Source organism: Nyctereutes procyonoides, unplaced genomic scaffold (assembly GCF_905146905.1).
Source record: "Nyctereutes procyonoides isolate TBG_1078 unplaced genomic scaffold, NYPRO_anot_genome, whole genome shotgun sequence".
Taxonomy (NCBI): domain Eukaryota; kingdom Metazoa; phylum Chordata; class Mammalia; order Carnivora; family Canidae; genus Nyctereutes; species Nyctereutes procyonoides.
The window spans coordinates 13,436,052-13,449,027 of record NW_026575146.1 but is presented as its reverse complement, the minus strand read 5'-3'; the positions used below and the strand labels follow the sequence as shown (position 1 = coordinate 13,449,027).

Sequence of the window (12,976 nt, the reverse complement as noted above, 5' to 3'; positions counted from 1 at the left end):
GAGGTGGGGGAGGTTAGCACAGGTTGAGGCAAAGGACAGAGAGGGACTCTCCAGCCAGCCAGCCAGCCACCCCTGCTTCGAGCGGTTGTATCTCACCCCAGACACCCTGGTTCTACACAAGGGGGCTTTCCATCACAAGGTACTTTCCCTTACACAGCCCAGAACAAACCAACCACGCAAAGGCCATAATCCTTTGTTGGGTATCGCCTTCATTTAATGCTTCTTATCCCTGGCGCGAGCCTTTCAGCTGATGGGTCTCCCGGGAAGGCTTCTAGGTGTGCTTGGTTTGTTACTGGGTTAGTGACACAGAAGCAGAAGAGAAGCCTTGCAGGGAGCTCTGGTCCCCACTGCAGGTGGCCCCTACCATGTCGCTCTGTGACTGTGTGGCCCCGTACGCAGCAATTCCATTGGACGGTGTGGCCGGCTGCGGTGTGTCAGGCTGGATGTAGCCTCTTCTGTCGATGAGGCTGCCAGAGAAAACAAAATGATATGGAGGAAGAGAGTGAATAAAGAGCCAAAGACGCCATCAGCATGATTGTAATTTCCATTTGGGGCTCCCTCTTCCTGTGTGGGGCCCCACTGCTGGTGTCTCGGGATAGACCCCAACTTACCTTCACGACAGTCACCTACCAAATTCCATCACCTCTGCCTTTAAGAAATGCTTGCAGCATCTGTCCCCCACCCCCGCCTGCACCTGCTGCAGACTCCCATCGTCTCCCACCCTCCCCCCAGCCCCTGCACCCAGGGCCAGCACGGCCATCGGTGCTCCATCCAGGCTTTGTCAAGTCTCCCGGCCTGCTCGCACTGCTCTGGGGGCGCCCTGTCACCCGCTCTGGGCGTCACCCCACTTGTCCCCACTTTCCGCTCCAGCCTCAGTCCACGCCTTCTTGTTACAAGCACAGTGTTCCCAGGCTCATCCCCTCTGCAAGCGTGTGACACCCTCCTGCACGTGCGCAATGCACGGCACAGAAGCCCAGCCCAGGCCCAGCCCCACACGCACTCGGTGTCTGTCATCCTGGCTTTTTGCTCAAGTTCTGGTTTTTCTTGCCCCAGGTCAGCCTCCCTTCCACTCCTCTGTCCGTTCTCCATGGCCAGGTTCCAATGCCCCCAGCCCTTGCTCTTTCTTGCCCTTTCTCTGGATTCTTTGGGCCCTGCTTGCGACTCCTTTAGTGGCACATACCACTTTCGGCCTGGTGTCGCCGTGATTTTATAGACAGTCCCCTCTGTCCAGCAGTCTGCCAACTCCAGAGGATAGTCTTATCTTTTCTCCCCGCAAAGCACCTGCGTCCCCACCCTGGACCGGGGCCCTCTGCAGTGCCCCTGGAGCACCCTGTTGATCACATCATGTCAGCATCACCCACTTCCAGACTTGCATCTGCCGTGGAGCGTAAGCCCCACGAGGGCAAGGACCAGGTCTTCTCAATCATCGATCTCCACAAGTGACACCCACTAGGAGCCGAGTGAGAAGAAGGTTGGTGGCTGGATCAACAGAAGCGGGTCCCTGCTTCCCACAGGCAAATTTGCAGAATCATGGCATCATTCGTGAATAATAAAGCCATCTCTTCTGTGCTTCATGGCGCTGTTGCCCAGATAGAAGGTAGGGGGAAGCTTTACGTTGCCATCAAAAGAGCTGCCTTTTTTTCCTCCTTGAGTCAAGGCTCAGTGTTGACCTTGAGTCTAAGGGCAGAACTGCAAAGACCTCAGCTAATGAGAGGGCGCTCCTGGTGTGAGCCCATGCGTGGGGCTCGGCCACATGCCCTGCAGCCTCCGCGAGATGCCTCAGAGGCCCCCCTGTGCCTGCACACGTCCTGGTCCCCTGAGGCCACCCTCCAACTGTCAGTATGGCTCCCAGGAGACAAGGAGACAAGAGTTTTCCCAACTGCCACCTGTAGGTCTTTGGACGACGTTAAAATATACTTGTGACAAGATCTTGAAATGGGACTCTCTCTGCTTCCAGTTTCGGTTGGATTCTCAGAGTTTTAGGAAAACCAATAGGCAACAAGAACCTCCATCTTCCAAAGGAGGGGTGGCGGAGTCCCACACAGCTCACACCAAGTTTGTGACCCCCTGCGAGGGCATGGAAGATCCAAGTGGAAAGAGCAAAGAGAGGTGCCGTGGACCTTAAGTGGTCATCTGCAGCCCACTGTGGGGGCCTCGCAGGCGTCCTGGACCAGAGCCAGCATACAATGGGGGTGGCACTGTGTCTTTCCAGAAGATGTGCTGAAGTCCTAACCTGGCCACGGGGGAAGGGGTGGAGAGTGTTGCTCTTTGGTGAGCTCCGGGATCCCTACCCATGGAAATGACACAGTGCTTGAGGACACGAAAGTGTCTGAAGTCCTTTGTTTTGTTTTGTTTTTGTTTTAGGTGGCCAGAGAAATTAAGAGACTTGCAGGAGATTTCATTCAGGAGCAAAAAACCAAACAAACCAAACCAAACCAAAATAAAACAAAACAAAACAACAACAAAAAAACCCCAAACAAACAAAAAAAGTACCCAACTAGGTTCTCAAGAGAGTCTGAAAAGACAGAAGAAGAGAGGACAAAATAAACTTCTCAGCCTTCATTTTGTGCATTCAGCCTGTTTAATGGACCAGCCACATACCTAAGACTGTCACATTCTGCCCTGAGTTTTCTTTCAGTCCTCACAATGGCCTGGGAGCTCCTCTGATCTGGACGTGCTCCTCTTGCCTCACCTGTTGCTGCACCCTCTGTGGTCCTCTCACTCCTACACACGAGCTCCTCTGACAGGCCATACACTCTCCTCTCACCTCAGGGCCTTTGCACATGCTGCTCCTGTCTGTCCTCCTTCTAGTTTCCTTCCCCCAGTTCCTACTCATCTGTTACAAAAGATGACAACTTAGGCCCTCTCCTCTGGGAAGGCCTCCTGGGTGTCCCATGGAAACTGCACTCCACTCTCTGTCACAGCTGCTCCTTGACTGTTAGATTTGCCATTCTAGCACTGGCCCACAGGGCCTGACCCTGACACCTTGGGACTATCTGTCTTTCCAATTTTTCATTCCTTCTGCCAGGCTTGTATGAGGACCCCTCTCCCAAACCTGGCCAGTCCTACCCCACTGCCATGCACACCCCCAGGGACCCATTCAGGAAACCAAATGTGGTTCATAGTTTATGAAGACACTCTGGTGAGCACATTGTCATAACATTTCAGAACATTTTAGAGGCAACTCAGGTGCATGATTCTGGGCATGTTGGTGGTTCTTAGACAGGCTTGGCTGGGACACTCGTGGAAGGCTCTGCCCTCTTAGGGGCACAAGGGTTGGTGAGGTAGGGCAGTACAAGAAGGGGCAAAGAGGGCAACAGGAGGGAGGAGCAGAGACAAGAACTACCCTATATCATTTCTGCCCAGGTCCAGCTCCAGGAGCCTGTGGGCACCACAGGAGAGGCCAGTGGCCCATGTTCACTTCACAGACCCAAGAGTGGTTCACGCAGTTCTGAGGGAGGGCCATCCTCGAGAAATGCCCCATCCAGAGGGACTTGGGTTTTAGAAAGAATACAACCCAAGTTAACTGAGCCACAGTAAGACATTTTACCCAGTCATGGAAGGTTTAAGTTTGGTTGTCACAAGATTTGATATACAAACAATACAAAGCAGCGCCAAATGCAAATCAAAGAGTGGGGAACAAGAAAAGAGATTTGTTCAAAATATGAGACTTCTAAATTCCTTTCCTGGATTTGGATGTGTATTTTAGATTTGAGGAAGGAGGCTTGTTCAGTTGTCATTTGCCTCTTATGCTCCTCCAAGGCCTCTAGCCTGGGCTTCATTGCCTGAGCCCATAGTCCACAAATAAATGCATGCTGGTAGGAAACAAAGCCAAACTGTAAAAAAAACAAAACAAAACAAAACAAAACAAAAAAACCCTAAGCATTTCCTGATGGATTTTCTGGCTTAAAGAGCTCTCAGAGGGATCCCTGGGTGGGTCTGGAGCTCTCTGGGGGACAGGCTGGCACCCCTCCAGGCATGTCTAACTCCCCTGTCCAAGGCGGTCCTCCCCCTCAAGTCCTGGGCTGTCCCTTCCTACAGCCCCTCCTCAGAGGAGGCCTCTGTGCGACAGGGGCTCCTGATGGCCCTCATTCAGGAGGAGAGTAGCACGCTAGGCTCCCGATTTCCTGGGCCTAACCTAGAAAACAATCAATTTCTAATTACTCATAGTACCAGTAACATACCCTTAGTATAAATTAATATGTAGCCTCGGAATATATGCTTGGATTTTGTTTCTGGGGGGAGGGCAACACTCTTACTTCCTTAATGATATTTCACTGAGGCTTATAATAAAATCAAATTTGCATTCCGTGAGCACGCATGGGCAATGACGGCCACGGAGGTACAAGTGCAGTGATGCTGCCTTGGAGATGCTCGCAGCGGGTTTGTGGAGTCTCTCCATTTATGCATTTAGAGGCCATAGGGAGGAAGTAGCAATGGTTTGGAAACTCATTCTAGAGACTCAGAATACCTGCTTAATAAATATGCTGGATGACTGATTAATCTGTTGGAAAGGCTCTACAGGAGTGTCGACTCACAAATAATCAGTTGTGGATTGCATTTTGTACTTGTGTAATCCTGCCTGGGGGGCAGCATGCAGTGTTCCACACATGCTGGTTCTGATGCCAGAGGCCTGGGTTTGAGTCCTGACCAGGTGGCATTTACTAGCTCCGTGAACATGGGCACGTTTAGTAACCTCTCTGTGCCACTTTCCTCACCCACAAAATGGGGTATAATAGTACCTACCTCTTACAGAGCCAGATTTTAAAAACAGATACATATAGGGGTATCTGGGTGGCTCAGTCAGTTAAGCATCCAACTCTTGATTTTGGCTCCGGTCATGATCTCAGGGTTATGAGAGTGAGCCCCAAGTTAGGCTCCATGCTCAGTGTGGAGTCTGCTTGAGATTCTTTCTCCCTCTTCCTTTCCCCCTGCTTGCATGCACTCTCTCTCTCTAAATAAATAAAATCTTTAAAAGCTGATTCATATAAAGCACTTAAAACAGATCTAACACTGTTCATGAGTGTCAGCTACTGCCATCATAGTGCTGTCCTATTACTGTCACCACAATCTGGAAGCTTCAGCTCATGCCGATCTCTCCTGCTCAACTATTTTAGCATGTATATTCTATATAACTCAGCTCTTAGCACCCATTTCTCCAGGTTTTCTGATTGCTTCCTACATTGCATCCTGGCTCCCCTACTAAGCTAAGCACAGCTCTGTGTTCATCACAGATGTTCAAGATGACTCAATAATTAATGTGAGGCATGATCCTCAGTTTCCCTATTTCAATCCTTAGGAGATTTTCCCTATCCTTGACATAAATTCAGTGAAAGAATAGAAAAGATGGCAGGAACAGCACGATAAACTGAGCCAGATTTCTATTTTACTAGGGCCACGACGCTGTGCATGAAGCTGACCACTGGCCCGGCGGTCATCCAGAGGGTGTGATCAAATCTAACAGTGGGTTTTGTGGCTGGGTCTCTACCTTGTAAGGCCTGTGCTGCCACAGCTAATTTGTTGGCTTTCCCCAGGTCCACTAAAGAGCGTGACGCTCTCCAAATCTCACCTTGGAGAGATGGGCCCACACAGGGCAACACAGCAATTTGTAAAGATATTCCCGTAGCTGTAGGGATTGTAATTCTCTTTGCCTCTTTTATTTGACCAAGATCCTTTGATCTGAAAGAAAAGGAGAGTCAATAACACCAATGCCACAGATTAGGTGAACTGGATTGTGAGAAGCTCATAAAGAATGCAAATCATCTTTACTTGTTTCTTTGATAAGAGAAACTGAGGCATTTTCACAAGGAAAACTGACATTGACCCCAAAATTGAAAACATCCCCAAACAGCAGGTCAAATGAGGGGGAAAGTAACATTCTTTGGGGACAATGATCTCTTGTGTCTACTACGTGGTATACCAGCAGCTCAGCTCACAGAAGCCCATGGAGCTTTTTCTCAGATTCACAGTTGGCGTGCTCAACAGCCATGAAACGGATGGTGGCTGAGAGTTAACTGGGCTCCCCCAACTGCCAACTTCCAGCCTGCCTGAATCCGGCCTCACAATGTCACTGAAATAATTTCACAGGTTCAAATATCCACAGTTACGAAATACAGATAACTCCATTAATCTCTTAATTCACGTATCATCAAGCCTTTAAGGCAATCTGACTGAATCTGAGGCATTTAATCGCTGTACTGACAGAAACTTCTGTCAGAATCTAAATATTCAGAACAAAGAGGACCAGGCCAATGAGCAACATTTCCAACATGATGTTTCCTGTTCTTATCCTTCCTCTCCGGCCACATTAAGTCTAGGCAGATAATCCTGGACAAAACATTAAACTCTGGGTCGGGGCGGCCTCTTCCAAAAATGAGATGGAAGTGTTAAACATGAGAGGTGGATTCATTTGTTCACCCCCTGCATGTCAACCACTGTCCCTCTTCAGGGGATGTGTGACATGCGACTCACAAAATTACTGGAAAGGAAGAGAAGATAATCTGGAAGAGAAGATAATCTTCTCCACTGGTGTTTGGAATTGGGTCACTTTGCAGGCCTCAGGATCTAAGGGACGTGGTCAGAAAGTAGGACAATTCAGAGATTCCCAACTGGGAATCATGGAGGCCAACGTAGGAAGATGCTTCTACCTCACAATCTTGGTTCTTGGAGGCTCGCTCTGGAATGGGATGTGCAGAAGGCCCTGGCCCCCAAGCCCTCCTCTCCTCTCCCCCTTTGCCTCTGGACACAGACACCCCCACCCCCACCCCGACCCCGGCCCACCAGGAACTTACATCTTCGTTGGTGGTCTGGTTGGAGCTGATCAGGTACGTGTGGAAGCCCGACAGGCCGACTATAGACCAGACGGAGAAGAAGCACACCACAGCCTCCAGCACAGTGGCCTGGAGTCAAGGAGCAGAATGGGGAAGGCAGGGAAAGCTCTGGGGGTGCCTGAGGAGCCGGGATGACATGAGGTTTCGACGGGAAACACCCACAGATACTCCCTCAGGCCTGTCAGTCTGTCTGGTTTCACGTCAGGGTTGTCCCTAAGCCAGAGGAGCATCCTTCAGGGCCAGCACCGCGGCCCTCTCTCTTCCAGCTCCACCTCACTGGTGCTCAGGGAGCGATCACTGGGCTCCCTGAACGTTACCTGCTTACTTTCTCACGGCTGGCCATTCCCCCTGAGCGTCACCCCACCGGCCCTTTGCCTTTCCCAGCAACACTGTGCAGCCAGCAAAGCCGGGGGAAGGCTGGCGGGAGCCGGCAGCGGCCCAGGCCGCCAAGGAAAGGCTCGACACTGAACACCACCGCAATCCCAGGCTTTAATCTCATCTTCTGAATACCGAGAACTGTTGTGTCAACAGGTCTCTCCTCCAGCTTGATGCTGAGGGTGTGGGTGAACTGTCACAGTTGACAGTGATGTGCGGTCCCGGCCACCGGCAACTCTAAACCTGGGCAGGCCTTATCTTCATGGCTTTCTCTCTCCCTGGATGGTCCCTTCACCAGTTGCTGGCTGCCCACCCACACCTACGGTTGGGCTTCGGAGTCAGCGGGGGCATTTCTCAGAGTGGCATCAGGGTGAGGTGTATCTTTACTTACGAGGACCCCTTAGCCCACCCGACACATAAGGCTATTTTCAGCTATTTGGTGGGCAACTAGGACATGTGGATGTTGACCGACCAGACACTGAGCGATGAGGAGTTCAGAGTTCCACAAGATGCTCTATCACCGGAGGAGAGAGAGTGTGGTATTCTTCAACAGAGGAGATAAATCAACCCAGACTTTGGCAATTTGAAAGGACTAGAGAATTTTTCTGTCCCACAAATGTTTATAAAATTCTATTTACAAGATATAGATGTTTCTCAGGGAAAAAAAATATCCATCATACATCTGGGAGTTTGACTATACACCATGCATCCCCCATCGTTAAGTTACAGGCCGGAGAAGCAAATACCCATGCGTTCTCGATGCTCCCGCGGATTGAAGCCATAGATCATGCTGTAATACATGGCCATTGATTTTTTTTTTTAGGATTCGGCATAATTCATCTTTAGGCCAGAGAAATGAATATCATATTCAGTACAGTGTCATAATCGGCCATGTCATTATTAATAAATACCATCGTCTGGGGTGGCATATAAAAATAAGAGAAATGAACAGGCTCCTGCCCTGACTTTCCACATCAGGATAAACCGCTGGCTCTGCTCTTGGAGAGGCAGAAAAATGCTTTACTCTCCTATGGTTTAAACTTTTAGAAACCGCAAGCACTCAGGAAAGTACCACCCTGAAATTAAATGGGTATCTGAAGAGGAGAAGAATGTACTGCTGCCAGCTAGCTAAGACGAAAACAGCCCAGAGCACCCAGAGTCTTACAGATGCCAACCGCCGTGCTCCTGGTGGGCCCCGTCTGTTCCTCAGGGAGGCAGGCAGGAGGTAAACAAAAGGGAGGGGTAGTTACATCACTTGAGAAGAGGAAAGTAAGTTGGTATTTTGGAAAAGCAGGTAAGTATGGATATGTAGGGAGGATCTGTGGGGGCGAGAGAGAGAGAGAAGCAGACCCCACCCCAGGGCTGCCACCAGCCTGCGCACCCCTTTCATTTCTCCCAGGGTTGTTTGGGTAGGCAAGTGGTGATGAAGGGAGGTTTTGGGGACACATGGGGACACATGGATGGTGGCCCTTGTAGCAAAGATGGTCTCAACTGGCTTCTCAAGGTGCGGGCTCGCAGATGCCCCTCTTCTGACCATCCCAGCCCCCGTTTCAGGACAGACTAGGGAGGCAAGTCACACAGGGTTTGAAAGCAGAGGTGAAGTGGAGTGCAGGGAAAAGACAAGAGCTAGAAAGATCAGAGAGGAGGGGACACATGACAGAAGAGAAAGGATCAGGGTAGAAAAGGGAATAAAGTATGAAAGCAAAAGGTTTACTTGCCGAATAATACAGGCAGAGCCGAACTTCTGTCTCAGAAGTACTTTAGGTGTCTCTAAAAGTTTATGATCCAGGTAGAACGATGATGATGTCAAAATATACATATGCGTGTATATGTATGCGTGCATATGCGTGAACCGTATAAAAACTGGCGTGTCAAAGCGGAGGAGGATCACAGCATTTAGGGTGGCTACCGCTCGTGTTCTGGCTGCTGTTCCATTTGCAATCCCACTTAAAACGATCACGCCTCAAAGGAGGCATTGTTACCAGTGGACACATAACTTTAAAGGCTTATAGCTCCAAAAATAAACTTGCAGTTTTCTATATTATCTTGTGAGCGTTAGAGGCGATTTATAAATAGCAGAATGCAGTTGCATGGTTAGCTCACAGCTGTGTCAAAATGACATGAATTCAAGGCAGGATGCAGGATGCAGCCCACCTGCGCTTGCCACTGATAGCAGATCCCTCCCCCCCACTGTGTGTCTTAAGGAGTCGTCACCATCATCATAAACACTTGTGGCTGGTGTGTGTCTGGCTACATGTCAGGTGGTACTCCAAAGGCTTTCCATGGATTAACTCATTTGATCCTCAGTGACCCAGGGAGAAGTGTGACTCCCAATTACCCAATAGGGAAACTGAGGCAGAGAGCAGTTCAGTACTTTGCTTGAGAAATCGCAAAGCTGGGGATGAACCCCTGGAAGTGTGGTTGTGTCAGTGCAGCAGAAAAGCCGTGGGCTGGATCCTTTCCTATTCCCGCGGAGGGCCCAGTGGCTCTAGGCTGACTATAACCCCTTGCTGGGGGAGGTGGGGACCCTCCTTGTCACAGATTAGTGACCCTATGGCAGCTTGAGTAGACCACAACCCTTCAACTTCACTCTTAGGCTGGGGGACAAATATTTAAACAACACATCTTCTCACTGACTCAAAAGACAGATGTTGACAATATCTACGCCATTATAAGATCAATATAAATTTCTCTTGAATGTATCAAAACCCATTTACTGAGATTTTTAAAAGGGGAAATGAGGGAAAAACATGCCAATTCCACTAAGAGCCAATTTAATAAGCCGTTGGATGTTTATTGCTGCTGAGATGGTTCCAAATTATAGCAGTTACCATGGCCAGCTTCTGTCTCCCTCCAACCCCCAGTAAGACAGTGAGCTACTGCTGAGGCCAGGGGGGGTGTCATTAAATTCCCTGTAGCTCCTAGCCCATGATGTTGCATATCGAAGTACTCACTAGATAGCTGTGGGATGCAAAACCCTGAAAAATGATGATGGGCAGACATGTCTCCATTGAGTTTCTGCGCCATCCTAGGGGTGCCCGCTCTGTGCCTTTTTGTGGAGCCAGCCCTGCATTTAGGACAGAAGCGGTGGGGAAGGATTCACTCCCTGCCCTAAGGAAGTAAGGGTCTGTTTGCCTGTGGGAAGGTAAGCAAGGTGAGAGTCCCTTGCATACATGTGGGAAGAGTGTTGGGTTGGACAGCATGGTGGGGGCATCTCAGTATTTGGAAAATCACAAAAGGTGAGAGATCATGGAACTAAAGATTTTTTAACCTTTCTGGATCCCCCCTCTTTTCTCAGAAAAAAATGCACACATAATTGTTTCCTTATAATTTCAGGAGTTTTAGAAACTCCCCTGACACCTCTCCATAGATACACAAGGACCTGTTAAGATGTCCTGATTTATTTTAATCCCTTAATTTTTTACAGGTAGGAAGCTGAGTCCCAGAGAAGTCAAGCCTCTTATAAAAACTCACACAGTAGTTCATGGTAGAACTAAACTAGAACTTGGTCTCCAGAACTTCTAGGACATAAAGAACCCTTCCCAAGGCCCCATGTGATGGCAGTGCCATAAGACAGGCTGTCATCTGGGGGCTCGGAGCATACAGCAACAAGGCTGAGACCACCATGCTCATTATTCTCATGGTCTTTGTCTCTCTTAGTATGTCACCAGCCATCTTTCCATTTTCCAGCAATCAGGCTGGTGATGGTATTTTTTTGCCAAATCCAGATAATAGTTTATTTTAAGAACTCTGTGTTTCATGTGCATTTCTTCACTGACCCAAACCCCCTGGATTCCAGAATGGTGGGAGAAGCCAAGTCCAGGAGCTGCCTCTTCTTGAGCACTGAGCTTACGAGGCTCTGGGGGGCACTTCTCTATGGAGCCAGAGCCCTCCTGCATTTTAATCTGCTTCAGGTCTCTGCCGTGGGTTCTGATGTTTAAAATGTAAGAAACCAATGTTCTTGGTGATCTTTTTTCTCCCCTAAACATTACAGTAAATTCGGCAATGCTCCCTTACAGGAAGAGTTTTGATGGAAGAGTGGATATCAGCAAGATTTCCCTTTCTTCTCCAGATTTAGCGTCTATGTCAGCATTTAATGCTTGTAAATATTTGGGTTCAGGAATTTGTCAGCATGTTTTCCTCATCCATCGGATGGGGAAATTCTTAGAGATGGGAAAATACAGCTTGTGTCCCCCTCACCCGAGTGCCATCTCTGTGTTTGGGGTGGGGTCTTCACATCTAAGTGATTCATGTGACAGACACATGGGAAGTCATGGAGACCCTTCAGTCTGGATCACGTGAACATCATCTCTCATTCTCTGAAATCCTTCTGTCCTACACTCTTTAATACTGAGAAATAAAGGTGCATGTTCTCCCCAATTAATCTATGAAGTCACTGTAATTCCCATCAAAATTCCAACTGGAATTTTAAAAGAGAAATTAGACAAACTGACTCTAAAATTCATCACAGAGAGAAAATGTGCAAGAATGGGTAAGAAAACTTGGGGGAAAAAATCAAGGGTTAGGGGATGGGAGGAGAACGTTTAGTAAACAAAAGGAGGTGAGAGTGTGAAAGAGACGTGTGGGCAAGTAGAGGTACTGAAGGCATTTAAAATTAGGGGCAGAAGAATACACTGGTGGTTCTCAAAATGTGGCCTGTGGAACCTTAGGGTCCCTGAGATACTTCAGGGAAACCCCCAGGTCAGAGCTATTTTCCTATCGATGCCAAAACATTATTTACCAGTATCGATGCTATTCTCTCCTTTGAGGGCTTCATCTAGAGGCTGCATGACACAAGACTCATGTCCTCACTCTCAGCAGAATAGGATGACTGCTGGTGCATTCTGTGTTTTAAAAATGTATCAGCTAGTTTTAAACATGACCTCTAGAAATTTATATATATAATTAAGAAATCTAAATACTCGTCAACAGAAGCATACACTATGGTTCCTTTGCCTTCTGAAATTCTATATATATATATAGAAATATATATATATATTTCTATAATCTACATAAACAGAAGCTCTTTGGGTCCTCAATAATTTTTAAGAGTAAAAGAGTCCTGAGATCAAAAAGTTTGAGAACTGCCAGAATAGAATAGTGAGCATTACTGGGACACATCACTAAACATTTGGGAAAAATAAAGTGAGAATTTTAGTAAACACACACACAATCAGATTACAGAGAATTTACTCTAACTGAAGAAATAAAATATAAAAGAGGAAAAGAAAGGAAATAGTCTTACAATTTGGAAGTAGAAATATAAGTTACAGAATCTAGGAGTCATTATAGTCAATCTATAAAACTTATAGATTGATTTCATTAAAAAGTTAACCTTTTTTGTATTAAAATTAAGTTAAAAGGTAACTGACAAGTTGGGAGAAAAATATTGGCAAGAGATATTAAATGGTTATTGTTGAGAATAAAGAACATGTTAATAGGAAAAGAACACAGAACCGGATTACAAAATGGACAGAATACGGACTGGCATGTTGTGGCAATGGAAAAAAAGTCAACGAGCAGGAAAATAAGCACAGGTGACTATTATCCAGAAAATGGAAATTAAAACAATGATTTATTCCCCCCCCCCCAACAAACTAGCAAGAGTCACAGAACTAATGACATCCAATGTGGGTAAAGGTGTGAGGAACTAGGAGGACAAATTGGTACCACCCCTTTAGGGGACAATGTGGCATGCCTCATTAACTTCCATCTCAGAGATTCCACATTTAGCTGTCAATCCTGCAGAAACACTGCTTGTGTGTAAGGAG

General features: G+C 47.7%; 1 protein-coding gene across 4 annotated transcripts in view; it reads right to left on the bottom strand.

Annotated features, from left to right (window-relative positions):
• The window catches only part of ZDHHC14 (zinc finger DHHC-type palmitoyltransferase 14), a 270,851-nt gene that overhangs the window by 14,296 nt on the left and 243,579 nt on the right, over positions 1-12,976 (bottom strand). For all 4 annotated transcript variants that reach the window (XM_055310316.1, XM_055310318.1, XM_055310317.1 and 1 more), the window contains exons 6-8: positions 6,792-6,894; positions 5,570-5,679; positions 365-467 (exon numbers count right to left, since the gene is read on the bottom strand). In XM_055310316.1, coding sequence (XP_055166291.1) covers positions 365-467; positions 5,570-5,679; positions 6,792-6,894 — 316 coding nt within the window. The remainder of the gene's footprint in view (positions 1-364; positions 468-5,569; positions 5,680-6,791; positions 6,895-12,976) is intronic.